This window comes from Triplophysa dalaica, chromosome 12 (assembly GCF_015846415.1).
Source record: "Triplophysa dalaica isolate WHDGS20190420 chromosome 12, ASM1584641v1, whole genome shotgun sequence".
Lineage (NCBI taxonomy): Eukaryota > Metazoa > Chordata > Actinopteri > Cypriniformes > Nemacheilidae > Triplophysa > Triplophysa dalaica.
The window spans coordinates 12,029,895-12,043,373 of record NC_079553.1 but is presented as its reverse complement, the minus strand read 5'-3'; the positions used below and the strand labels follow the sequence as shown (position 1 = coordinate 12,043,373).

Sequence of the window (13,479 nt, the reverse complement as noted above, 5' to 3'; positions counted from 1 at the left end):
CAATATATCTTGAAAAAATATTTACATCCCAGCCTACATTTTAGCACGCACTTGTGAGATTTCAAAGCAGCAAACGATGCATTATAGTGCCTTAAAATTTGGGCAAGATTTTAGTTTCATTTTAGTAGACAGTGTAACACAAACTTGAACTCAGTATGGTATGTGAACTTAATCCAGTATTGTTTAGAGGCATATGACAGAATAGACGTTCATCTGACGCATGAGTTTAGCTGGTCCGAAGGTAACTTCCGCTGTTTGGTTATTATATAACAATTTATGCTAATTTAATTCATATGTATATTCAATTGTATTCATATTTTATCGAAATCAATTGTATAACTTTTGATTACAACTACTTTAACAACTACTGAAAATCATTTTGAGTGGGGTTTGTCTCCCCCAGCTGTTGTGACGTGACATGACCACACAACACCCACAGTCTGATCGCTCTTAATGATCTACTTTATAATTTCATAATTGATTCCTAGCTATAAAGTACTAATAATTATTTTAATACGGAGAGATACATTAACATATTGAATAATGCATTCGCACTTTAAAACATCAAAACGCAACAGTCCATAATTTATTTATGTAACTGTTTTATTAAAGTTATATATTCATAATCATCTATGCCTCATCAAGATACACAGGTAAAATAATATTGCTCTTTGAAAGATATCACACACTTTAAAGTCAGTAAAATGTAAACGTGATGTACTTTATTATATCACATTATTCACAATAAATACACAAATGACCACAGAACGCACCTTAGGACAAATTTAACATAGCAAAATATAATCTGGCTACATACAGATAATGTTGGGTGCCAAAAATATTAAGAAATGCCGTACACAAAGTGAGAGAGAAAAGGAGAGAGAAATAAAACTATATAGAAAAAGCAGCAGTAACAGTATCATCTTATTCCTGGTTTAATATCAGTCGCTTTTAATGTGCTAATTTGGTTTTTCCTCCAAACAGGGGGGATCTGTAAAAAAAACAAAAATATTAATATAACACTTTTACTACTAGGCTGGATCTCCTCTACTTAAGTCAACAGAAAAGGTAAAATCAACAATGTAAAATGGAAGAGATGTAAACAGAGTGAGCTTCACATACTGGAGGGGGAGACCTGGGTTCTAAATGTCTGCCAAGGAAAGAGAGAAGTCTTCTCCAGATAAGTCCACTGCCCAGGAACATGAACCCAGTCACCAACCAAAACACACGGGGGTCCTACACACAAAAACATAGAATCACCTTTGTTCAATAAAACAATCATGTTTTAAATCAGATTTATGTGTTGGGGTCATTGGAATGATACACCAACCTCTTCAAATGAAGACTCCAGATTCATGCCAAAGGCCACACCCATCAGGCCAAATAAGGAGAGAGAGAAAGTTCCCATGGTGAGCTGGAGATTCAGTCGCATCATGACATTGCGGTGGCTTCAGAGATTTAAAAATACTTTAATACATGTAAATGACATACGAGATGAACTGCATAACCTCCCTTAAGTGCAAGTATTATTACGTAGCATGAAAAGTACCTAAAATATTCATATGTAAATGTACCAAGTCTGGTCCAATTGAAAGCTGATATAATATTTTGATTAACTTGAAAAGGACATGCTTTCTGCTGGTACCTATCCAGGTTAATGAAGATGACACTTTCAGAGTCATCGATGAGGTCCTTCAGCTCTCGTGCTTTGTTGCCGAGCTCCTCAGCCTGCATATAGTAATTCTCCAGCAGCAACTCCATCTCTTCAGCATGATCTATACCCAGACTACTCTCCTCACTGACTCCATATAAACATGCACAGACACGCACACAAACATCATGATCACAAACAGATAAAGAAACCCCCTAACACCAATGATTGCATGTTTACACTGACATCAAGAATATTTGTGTACACTTAAACAATAAGACTACATTTTGAAACTTAACAGGAGTGTGCAGGGTATGTTTTGTGACATTGGCCACACCCAAAAATTAAAGCAGGAAAGTTTCACCTACAACACTCGAGGGTCGGTCCACTTGGTAAGACAGAGTTCATCTATTAACTCATCCTCATCCAAGATTTTGAGAAGACTGTCCTTGAACACCTTAATGTCCGTCTCCAGCTCTGACAGGCTGCGGAGAGATAAAACTGATTATTTTCCACTATATAGGTCACATTTCAATCGATGAAACTAAGTTTAAGTTCATCTTGGAATAACTTCTGAATACTATATAGAGGTCAAAAAACAGAATGAGCGAAACTACATATTTACAAATCTACTGTTAACTAGTTGGTAATGAGTTGTGCTTTTGCAATTTGGTTTGAACAGAGTTATGTCCTGGTGAGATTCGCTTAATAGGACTAGTTGTTATAATCCCACAATTTCGATGTTATTCCAGTCATACAAGTTTGGAACATAAGGGTGAGTAAACGATGACAAAACATTTTTGGTAAACCATCCCTTTAATGCACTAACCTTTTCCTGTTAAGCAGGAGCATGTGCAGTTTGCTGCGGTCAGCAGAAAGCAGCTTAGGGTCCACCAATGATTCCAGACAATCCAGAATCTGAGGCTGAACCTCATGCAGATGGGCCTGCAGTACATTTACCTGTGCCAAAAACACATGCTTACCCATATAAACATGCCACAGAACATGATATAACAACAATGTAGAAAAAATAAAGTATACATACAGACGAGAAACAACATGACAAATATAAGAATGGCGTTTTAAAACGCACTAACCTACAACATACCCAGATATCAATAAAAAAACATTTTGTTATGTGACAAAAATGTACAATAGGCAGATTATACTAAAGTAAAGGTTTCTTTCTCACTCTGTGTTGCAGAATGGCTTCCAAAGCCCTGAATTCAAAGGGAAGTAAGTAGGTGGCCAAATTTCCATCTCCTGCCAACTGCGGTCCAAGTTCCAACACCATCCACTTCTCCAGACCCGACCCACGGAAATCCAGCACCAGTAAACACTCCGGGATAACCACTGCCTTGAGAGACTAAAAGGAAAAAGAAAATGTAACTTTTACGATTTTCGTTTAAAAATGTTAGCAATTCACAGACAAAGACTAAAAGACTTTTCAAGCACAATCTTTGACATGATGTTTTGACAAGATTGTGTAGCTTTTTATTGAAAACATACGTGATTTTAATGTACAACCAACCCATTTACGAATCAAGACTAACTTGAGAACTTCATAATAATACAACATCATAATAACACATGACCATACCTCCATACGTATGATGATGGCATTGTTTCGTGCTGTAATACTTGTTAAGTGCTGGAATCTCAGATCTCTCGCCTGCAAACCAAGGTCTTGATACAACTCTGTCTTCTTCTTTTCTAGAGTACAAAATGACACATTTAAGAGACATCTCTCCTAAAACAACATTCAGATTCCAGCACATTACTGTATGTGTAAACTGCATCCAACTCACCAAATGAGGTCACATTTCCATCTGGCTCGAACTTCATCTGTTGAATAGGAAAAATAACTAATAAAGTCAATAAATTACCTTGTAACGAACTAGTGACAGTGTATAACTACAACTAATGGGTTCATAGAGCTACGTGTAAATGTTTGTCCTACCACAACAAATACAGGTGCAACGCTAGATAGGGCTGCCTGGGATGCATCTGTAACTCTTTGGCGACATGAGACGGCTGTCAACAGAAACAAATGTGTTACTCCATTTGTTCAAAACCAGGGGCCCGTTTCAGAAAGCAGGGTAAGTGCAAACTCAGAGTAAGTCAACCCCAGAAAACGGAATACTCAGGGTTTTTGGTTTCAGAACGCGAGGTATGTCAAACCCGCGACCGCGGAGTAAGTCAAGCCCATTTCAGAAATCGAGGTATCTTATACTCTGAGAGAGTAACCAGAGTAACCTACTCCGTGAACCTAACCTGGTCGGGAGCAGGTTTTATTCCGCAAACCCAGGGTTTGTTATAATCTCCGCCCCCTTTTCGAAGCGCGAGCGGTGTTGAAATAGCATACGTCATTTGTTTATTGATTCGTGTTCCTAATCGCGCTCTATTTTGTCACACAGAACTTAAAATAGCATGTTAGTTTTTTTAGGAACCCATAGAAGAGGAAGCTGCATTAATTCGCAGAGAATTATATTTATGTCGGGAGAGAATTGTGAGGCCCCGTTCGGACGTTTTATCTTAACTTTTATGGCCAGTTTAAGAAGTATATTTAACATTTCCCAATCAGGCATCTTACTAGCAAGACCATTTTATTTCTTTAAACTTTCCTGAATAAATGATGTTATTGTATTTCTACGACGGCGTTTTAGTGGCACGTTAAAAATAAAATAAATTCAATATTACGAGAATAAAGTCGAAATGTTACGAGAATAAACTCGTCGTAATACGTATTTTATTTTCGTGAAAGTTGTAGTTTAAGAGTTTAAGTTATGTTTGAGCACGTCATCTGAATCAGTGAGTTAATTCGTAGTTCATGTCAGATTTTTTCTTCTGAATAAATTCAGTTTCCTACATAACCGCTGCAGTGTCCTTTTACTGATTATAACTCCGTGATGATGCGCCAAAAGACAAAGAATTTCCTTATTGCTAAATCATAATCTAAAGTAGGATTTAACCAAATCCTCCACATCCATTGTTTCTAGAAATTCTGTTATTTTTCTCAAAATATTACGAGTTTATTCTCGTAACATTTCGACTTTATTCTCGTAACATTTTGACTTTATATTTCGACTTTATTCTCGTAACATTTTGACTTTATATTTCGACTTTATTCTCGTAACATTTCGACTTTATTCTCGAAATGTTTTTTTTTTTTTTACGACGCCGTCGTATATTTCATATTCAGCTGCTGCCAATATCTTTTTATTGCAGAAGGATATCACCTACATGAGAGCGAGAGAGTAAAATATAATTCGCATTTTCACAGTTTCAACAAAATAAATATAAAAGTGATTGACATATAAACTGGCGCATTAACAAGTGAAGCACTTTTCTCCCACACCAACTCTCTATCTTTTGCTGCTGCGGCTGTGTTGCTCTTTTTTTCTTAATATTCACCTTACGCTTGTAACAGTACCTTCAATTCGATTGGCGAGAAATGAACAGAGCGCTTTTTGTCACGTGCCGTTGCCATGGTGAATCGTGCTATCTTCACTCAATTGATGATGGCTTTTCATCGCCATGCTGCACGTGCGTAACCTAGAGTGAACTTACTCAGGGTTGATTGAACTAACTCAAATCAGCTGTTCTGAAACTGAAAACTCAGAGTAGCGATTCTCTGAGTAAATCAACTCAGAGTTCAGATTTCAACTCGGTGTTGGTTGAACTTCCTTATTGAAACGGGCCCCAGTTTATGAAACAACAGACATGATCGTACATTGTGTCTGAGCTCTCAGCAGAAGAGTGCTATGATGTGACCGGAGACATGTTGACGTAAGAGGACGTCTGAAAGGTGATCTCCAGCACCTCACCGATCTCCACGTCCAGCACTTCGCCGACACTGTCCTGACACTCTCTCGACACACAAACCTCAAACATGGCTCCATAATTTAAAAGTCGTTTAAAAGTTAAATTCTCCTCCAGGACATGTCGATGAGGTTACCGGGTCAAACCAAACCCCATAAACGATTGAGTCGGACCAGTTTGAGGTAAAACCGCACGAAAACCCGACGATGCTAATAATTTTTTCCTAACTAAGAAAGCTCATAAATTAGCTCAAAATAAATTCCGTTTGTGACGTCCATGATTGCATCTGCGTATTACTTCAGCTCGTATGTACTTTATGAAAATTAAAAAAAATCTGTGAAACACTTTGTAGACTTTAACTGCTGTTGCTGCTACACTGCAAATGTTTTCGGAAGCAAATGATGACGTGAGCACCCAGCACGCGCTCTGCTCTTCTCTGCACCGGTTGGGCACTCGCTCGCGTGACGTCACCGGGCTACCCTTAAAGGCGCAGGCTCACGTAGTAAAGATGTGTTTCTTTTGCAGTAAAATAAGAACGCATAAGAAAAAAGAATTTGGAAATTACGGATCTTAAATGTGAATTTTAGTCATCAAAGCCCACGTTTTATTTAATACACTTTTCGGATTTAACTAACAAACATACTTTATAAATCTGATAATAATTAAACAGCTGTCAAATATTTCGTTTCGTGTCAATTAAATAATTTATTCATGTGGACATTTGTGTGTATTATTGTTTCAAATGTATGCATTTTGCTATTTATTCGCATTTTCGTTCATTTTGAATAGGTTTGTCAAGGTTTGACACAGAGACCCCAAACAAACGTATCAAATATTGTTCTGTTCTTGAAGGGCATTTTAATATATTCGCCTATATCTCCTGCTGTAAAATGTATAAATATTAAATAAGAACAATGCTTGATCTGCAGCTATTTCTTGAACACAAGTAGATACCAGCGCAGATTGTAATAGTGACCACTAGGTGGCGCTCCCCGCATACATCCCACTCGAATCTACCCACGGCTATAGAATTGAGATGCTGAAATCGTTTGTTCGTCTTTACATCTCCTTTCGAGTGCATTAGTGTCGCTACAGTCATTGATAAATAAATATATTCGCTCGGCATATGATGCTTACGGCGCCTGGAAAAATGCAGCGCATAAAAATGAATGAATGAATGAATGAACGAGGCAAGTGATGCTGCGCGCTGACAGCCGGGGATATTTCTGAAAGCATTTTTGTTACAAGAACGGTTCGGAGTTAAGATGTTCCCGTCGTGCTGTTCTAAGACCAAGAATGGGTCTCAGTTTAAGATGTCTTACACCAAAGTGATTGTTGGTGTGCTGGTGGTGTACGTCGTCCATACGTGCTGGGCCATATACGGCTTCATTCACACCAAACCCTGTGACAGCTCCAAAGGAGACAGCTGCGTTACATCTTATCTTACCATCAAACCTCGACTCCAGGTGAGCCACACTCCTGAAACGGTTAAATAAATGGGATTATAGTATAAGTATTTGGATGTGTTACATTGCATGTAATATGATAGTGTTTTTTCCTGAAATTTAAAGCTCAGCATCTATTCCGCCCTGGATCCCAATGATGAATCTGGATACATCCTTCTTTTCAAAGTCGACAGATTTGACATAAATACTAGGTTTGACAAGTAAGCTGATCTTTGTTGTGAATTGTTAGGTTTGCATGAGTGATGTGAATGGTCAGGTGCATAAAAATCTTCTGCAAACATGCTTTACACAGTACGACTTTAAACCAAGTCTGGTTCTTCGAATAAAACATTAGAATAACACTTCACAAGCATTTCACATATTTATTTTTTAAATCCTAAAAAAGCGATGTACTGTCTACCTGTGCTTTGCATCATTCGTTGGTTTTACTTTGATATTTTTTAATTAGTTTCCAAAAACCTTTCAACACAGAAATCTGATTGAAATATATATATCCCAAGTTCATACAGGGTAATGTATCATATGAATGAGTAACATTGGGTACCAGGTTTCATTATCCATGCTGTACATACATGCTGTGTCTCTGTAGTAGTGTTTGTTTGCTCAGACAGCTGCTTAACACTTTTTTTGTGATGTTATTAAAGAAAGGTGATTGTCACCCTTCCTGTGGGGACTCATAATAACCGGACACTCCATGCAGTCGTGTTTATACACAAGAGCGGAGTGACACCCTGGAAAGACAACAGGCATATGCGGCTTGTGGATCGTCTCACATCTCAGATCATCCCTCTTCAACTGGAGACCACCACGACCAAACAAACCCAAGAGGTACTGTGAGACTCCTTCTAGTCTAATCTAATCATCACTGTGTCCGAAACCTTTATATCAATTTGTATAAATCACGCTTCTCTCCCTGGTGGATGCATGCCTGAACTGAATGCCTGTGTCAGAAGATTTCTACTTAATTACTAATAATTACCTTCTCGTGATATAACAAAATAAACTTGTGTATAGGATTAACCATGAGTACAGAGGCAATCGTGTTTGTTCTAAATTATATATTTATAACAATGTGAGTTTTGCATGTACTGTTAAGATTAGATTATACTTGTTTGTGCAAACGTAGAAGAGGTCAGATGCAAAATCCTGTGCCATCACAAACTTTCTTCGAAAATCAGGTTCCTATAATAATGCTCAGTAATTTCACTTGAATGGTAATGAAAAGAGTGAAATTACTTCACCAAAATATACAAGCTTGATAAAAGCCTGATAAAATGCTAATTTTAGAAGAATATTTCAGATGGTATTTAGAGATTGTTACATTTGAACCCTTCAAATTTTGTACAAAATAACGGTCCGGTTTCACAGACAAGGCTTAGCATAAACCAGGATTATGCCGGCTATTTAAATCTTAGAAAAAAACATTAGTGATGTTCATTTTAAGACAACAACAGCAAAGTGTAGATTTACTACACCCGTGCTATATTCGCTGCCTTCCCCATCTTGTTTGTTTATTTGTATATGTGTGCACGCTTCTCTTCGCTATGAATGAGGAGAAATGCAGAGCTCTGTATTGTATGGTCTTTTTAGCCACGGATGTCCGCCTTCCAATAAACCATCAATCGTCAGGGACTCAGGGAATTTTTTCATTACAAAGGGATGTGGCCAACTACTGCCGTGGCTTGCGTAATACAGCGTTTTAGTCATTTTTGTGGATCTGTGTAAACGCGGATTGTTCTGATAACGTTGTCGTGTGTACGTGAAACATTTCAAAAACGCAAAAGAAAAACTTTTCAGTTTTTCATCGTGTAAACGTGGCCTTAAACCCTGTCCTGGAAACCGCCCCAAATGTGTACAATACAAGTCTCCACATCTGCCTTTATTGTACACTGTGTTTAGGTCTTTTCATGTGGATTTCTGGTTCTGTTTTTTATGTCAAGACATCAGAGGAGCACAAGCTTGTTTTATACTGGAAATCATGTCTTAGACTGAACATAATGAATGAGGATTTCATCTTCAGCAATGCTGGGGTTCCCAGCGACCTGAGGCGGTATATGAAAATGTGAGTTGTTAAACCAGTTTAGATATTGACCAAAGGATCAGCTACAGAGTATCAAATTCTCTGAGATCAATGTATATTATCACTATAGGTTATGCATATAATAAACACACTATTTATCTCTTATATTCAAATTTTGTGGCTCTTAGGCTTGTGGAAATTGTAACAACTATTGAAATGAAAAACAAAATTGTGTAACCAAATTTCTTTATGTTCTTGATATTTCTGACAGCTGATGCATAATCTGTTAGATGCGCAGTGGTCTGCAAGTTAACTGGGTTAAAATACATTGATAAATATTATATTATTAGTAATTTAATTTCCGTTATTATTCATTTGATTGTTTATTATTTATTAATTTGTGAATTTCATTTTCATTGTTTCTTTCTACAGAATTGAAGATGGAAAAAGAGAAAAAAAGAAATTGTATCTGCCTCTATTACTGGTCGATGAACTGAGGAGCCGATTAAAAGACTTAATCGTATGTAAATATTTTTGTGTGATATTAAAGAGTTGCTGTATACAATTTTAATTTCTGAATAACCGTGCTGTAATTACACAGGAGATAAACAGGACCACAAAAGAGTTGCCACTGACTGTATCATATGATACTATAACCTTATGCAAATTCAGAATATGGATCCACATACAGGCTGTCATCTATTCACTCAAACATTTTGGTGAGTGACATATAGCAGCATACGTAGACTTAATTTTTAATTCAGTGTTAATACACTTTTAATGAATATTAACACTTATTTCTCATGCAGGATTTTCAGAGCAGAGCCTGGATGAAATCAAAGCCATGTTTGTTGAGAACGGTCTGCATGTCTTGGCTCTGTCCGTCCTCGTGCCTGCCTTCCATGTAAAATCCTTTCGATATAAGATTTATGTGCTTATTCTTTTTTAATGTGTGCTTGCGTATAAATAACTTGAAAAACTTTCTTTTGTAGCTCTCGTTTGAAGTCTTTGCCTTTAAGAATGACATAAGGTTCTGGAGAGACAGGAAGAACTTAGCAGGCCTTTCCAGGAGATCAGGTACACAGATATATGCTGATGATAAGACCAGACCACAATACAAAGCCTGGCTGTATCTTCTCTTTCTTTTCTCTGTATTTCTGCAGTGCTGTGGAGATGTTTTAGCACCATCGTAATTTTCCTCCATCTACTAGAAGAGCAATCTAGCTGGTTAATTCTGCTCCCCACTGGGATAGCAGCTCTGATTGAGGTACCAAAATAGATGAGATGTACTCGATAAAGACGGGCGGCATTTCTTTTCTTATAAAACTAAACCTATGTACATTTTCATTTAGAATATGAATATATATTCTTTGCATTTTTGATAACCGTTTTCTGTTTTATATTTGAAGTTATGGAAGGTGAATAAGGTCATAGAACTTTCACCCAAATTTCATGTAAGTTTGCATTACTCAGTAATCAAGTATGTTTAGAACATATACTGAACTACATTATTTACTCATTCCACATTTTTTATTTCAAGGATGAAAGACTGGATGATTTCGAGCGAGCAACAGAAGAGTATGATTCCAAGGTGGTGCATTGCTATTGAACGCATGTTAATCCTTTTTTTTCAGTAAATTATACTGTTTTAGGTGTTGTAGTGAGACCTTTCTCTTCATTTGTACAGGCTATGAAATTCTTGTCATATCTGATGTATCCGCTGTGTATCAGTGGCGCTATATACTCATACTTATATCTCCAAAATAAAAGGTAACCGTTTTGTTTTATTGACTATATTGTATCTTGATTCAATTTGTCTGTTCGTTTGTTAACGCTTCTTATTTTATATAATATAATTTATTTTATATTGTGTATTGTCAATAGTTGGTATTCTTGGATAACCAATGGCCTTATCAGTGGTAAGAGCTTTATTATATTAGTGTCAATAATAAAAATAATAAAAAGATTGTTTAACTAATGGCAGCCACTTAGAAAGTCAGCTTAATAGTCTTTTTCCTTTAAACATTAAGGTGTTTATGCCTTTGGATTTCTGTCGATGGTTCCTCAGCTGTTCATTAATTACAAGGTTTGTTTTTACATCCGCGTTTAAAATACACCTCAACAGTGTATTGATTCATTTCATTGATGTGTACTTTACTTCTCTCCACAGTTAAAATCAGTGGCTCATCTGCAGATGTCCACTCTAATGTATAAGGTAAGTTATTGAATGCATAAGGGGTGTTATGAATGAGAAATCAACTGGCTTTAATCTTTTTATAAAAAGAATGAAAAAACATTCAAATATACTTACTTAAACCAACGTTATGTGGCCCAAACTTCACTGGTGAGTAGTTTTAATTTAATTGAATACTATTAATATGCAATAAAATATGAAAATACATTAAATAGAAAATAAATTACTATATTATAACCAAACACAGACCAGAAGTAAATTTCGGGCCAGGACTGTGAGTCCAAAGAAACCATCTATAAAGAGACTCCACAATAGCCTTATACAAGTAGAACCCTTCATACAACACTTAAATATCGTTGCTCTCCTTCTGAAACCTTGAATGTCAAAATTTGCTGTTTTTCAGGAAATGGACACTGTCTTGTCAAATTTAACAAGCACTTTTTAATACTTTTTGTTGCTTAGATATTTGAAAACCGAGTGACAAACATAAAGGGTGACTAATAATAATGATTTATGACAAAAATGATAATCACGAAATATGGAGTCATGAAGATACAGGTTTAATAAGGACAGGAGCGATATAGTTACAATGTTTTTTGTTTTTTTAATCGTCAGGGCTTGAATACATTCATCAGTGATGTGTTCAGTGGAATAATCACCACTCCTGGACCCCATCAGCTGGCCTGTTTCAGAGATGATGTAGTCTTCCTCATCTACCTATATCAGCGCAGGTGGGCAACACATACACGTACAGTGCATGTAAATGGCATAGAAAAAAGAGAGAGTAAATCTACTTTATTGTTGGTTATAATGAATGGGTTGATAGAAGGACTTTTCACATCAGTCACCCTCACTTGTAATATTTTTTTTTGTAGTTTATGAAGCATTTAAAAACCTACCTTAAGGGGACAGAATCCAACTGACTAAAATCAGTCATAATTCACATCCAGCCGTTTGACCTTGAAGAATGTTTTCGGATGCAAGTTGTGTTCCATCTGTTTATTTGACCGTCTCCAGGATTTATCCTATGAGCAAGTCCAGGTCACGTGATTACGGGTCTGCACACAGGAGGAAAGCGAAAGGAAAGTCACACGAGGACTAAGCAGCTGCAACTTTCTCTGAGAGCTTGTGCTCTTTATGCATGTGATTCAGGAGAAATGCTGAGAACACTTACGGCCAAAGCCCTTTACTGTTTTCATATAACAATCCTGCCTTATGCTGTAAGATTTGACAGAGCTAGGACTCGTAAAGTAAGTTTTACTGCAGCAACTCACAGCTGAAGCAAATAATTTGTGTTTTAGACAAAATCGTGTAATGTGTCATGACTCAGGCCTGTCCACCAGACAGTAATATAAGCTCCAATTGAAATTACAGCTACACCCACCAAATGCTAAGAACGAAATGACAATACCAGTCATTATTTACTTAACCAACTCGGTATTAGAGGATGTATGAACCCAGAGAAAAAAATGTTTGTAATGATCAGCCCAGGATTTAGACTTGAGCTTCTTTAAGGCTAAAATACACTACAAGATTTTTGCTCAGATTTTATCCATATTTTAAATCTGGACTTGTTGCAGAAAGTCTGTACCAGTCTGCAGATTTGATCAGTTTGTGTGTTTCTATCTGAAACTTTCAAAAAGTCTGCAAGAGTATGAGGTCTAGTTTAATAAAAAAAAATGTGTTCAGATTTTAAAAGTCTTGTAGTGTATTCCAGCCATTAGTCTTTGGCAGGGAAATTTGCCATGTGCAGAGTTCAACGTATTTTTGCTGCTTTGCATTGGTTGAACCACTTTATATGCAGAAGTTTTTGCATAAGTCCCATGTATTCAGCAGCAGTATGAACTTTCAGGAAATGTATTTGGGTGCTGATATGATTGCTGATATGGCTTCAGGTAATGATATTTATTGCTTTATTTATTGATGACCCTGACTTTGAAACCCAGGTCTGGGCAACACGTTCAATTTCAAGCATGAATTTCACTACAATTTTATTCTTACAAATGGCTTTACTTAGTCAATCAATATATTTTTCACAAAATGTGCTTTACATTATGTAGGATGTTTTATGTAACCGTCAGTCACAAAAATGAGTTTAGCCGGGTTTTCACAGGCAGGGTTATGATTATAATTTTGTCATGTGCATTATTTGGTGCTGTTTATTATGAAAGTATTAAATCATAAACTATGAGAATAGGCTGAATGTCAAATCGGTGATTTTGTAAAAATGTATATAATGCATATGTATATACCGTAACTTGGCTATGTGTATGAAATACGGTTTCATTTATCTGAAATACTTTTAAATAAAGTTTGACATCTGTTT

The 13,479-nt window shown here is 36.5% G+C and overlaps 2 protein-coding genes across 5 annotated transcripts; one reads left to right on the top strand and one right to left on the bottom strand.

Moving 5' to 3' along the window:
* Nucleotides 1-700: 700 nt before the first annotated feature.
* Nucleotides 701-5,882, bottom strand: mrs2 (magnesium transporter MRS2). Of its 2 annotated transcripts, none has more exons than XM_056762542.1 (11): nt 5,385-5,882; nt 3,612-3,685; nt 3,460-3,496; nt 3,252-3,364; nt 2,844-3,017; nt 2,481-2,611; nt 2,020-2,136; nt 1,646-1,798; nt 1,331-1,448; nt 1,123-1,236; nt 701-991 (listed from the first exon to the last, which is right to left on the bottom strand). In XM_056762542.1, exons 1-11 carry the CDS (start codon nt 5,551-5,553, stop codon nt 920-922), a joined length of 1,272 nt encoding a protein of 423 aa, XP_056618520.1. In that variant the 5' UTR covers nt 5,554-5,882; the 3' UTR covers nt 701-919. The 2 variants fall into 2 exon arrangements, with proteins under 2 accessions (XP_056618520.1, XP_056618521.1); XM_056762543.1 differs by having other exon boundaries at nt 5,479-5,882.
* A 464-nt stretch (nt 5,883-6,346) lies between these two features.
* Nucleotides 6,347-13,465, top strand: LOC130432928 (lipid scramblase CLPTM1L-like). Of its 3 annotated transcripts, none has more exons than XM_056762537.1 (17): nt 6,347-6,939; nt 7,045-7,139; nt 7,584-7,767; nt 8,880-9,001; nt 9,392-9,479; nt 9,561-9,678; nt 9,769-9,863; nt 9,952-10,036; nt 10,123-10,226; nt 10,369-10,413; nt 10,500-10,550; nt 10,647-10,729; nt 10,844-10,878; nt 10,990-11,045; nt 11,130-11,174; nt 11,769-11,884; nt 12,171-13,465. In XM_056762537.1, exons 1-17 carry the CDS (start codon nt 6,739-6,741, stop codon nt 12,253-12,255), a joined length of 1,608 nt encoding a protein of 535 aa, XP_056618515.1. In that variant the 5' UTR covers nt 6,347-6,738; the 3' UTR covers nt 12,256-13,465. The 3 variants fall into 3 exon arrangements, 2 of the variants coding, with proteins under 2 accessions (XP_056618515.1, XP_056618517.1); XM_056762539.1 differs by having other exon boundaries at nt 12,029-13,465; XR_008908506.1 differs by lacking the exon at nt 12,171-13,465 and having other exon boundaries at nt 11,130-11,646; nt 11,769-11,841.
* The last annotated feature ends 14 nt before the right edge of the window (nt 13,466-13,479 follow it).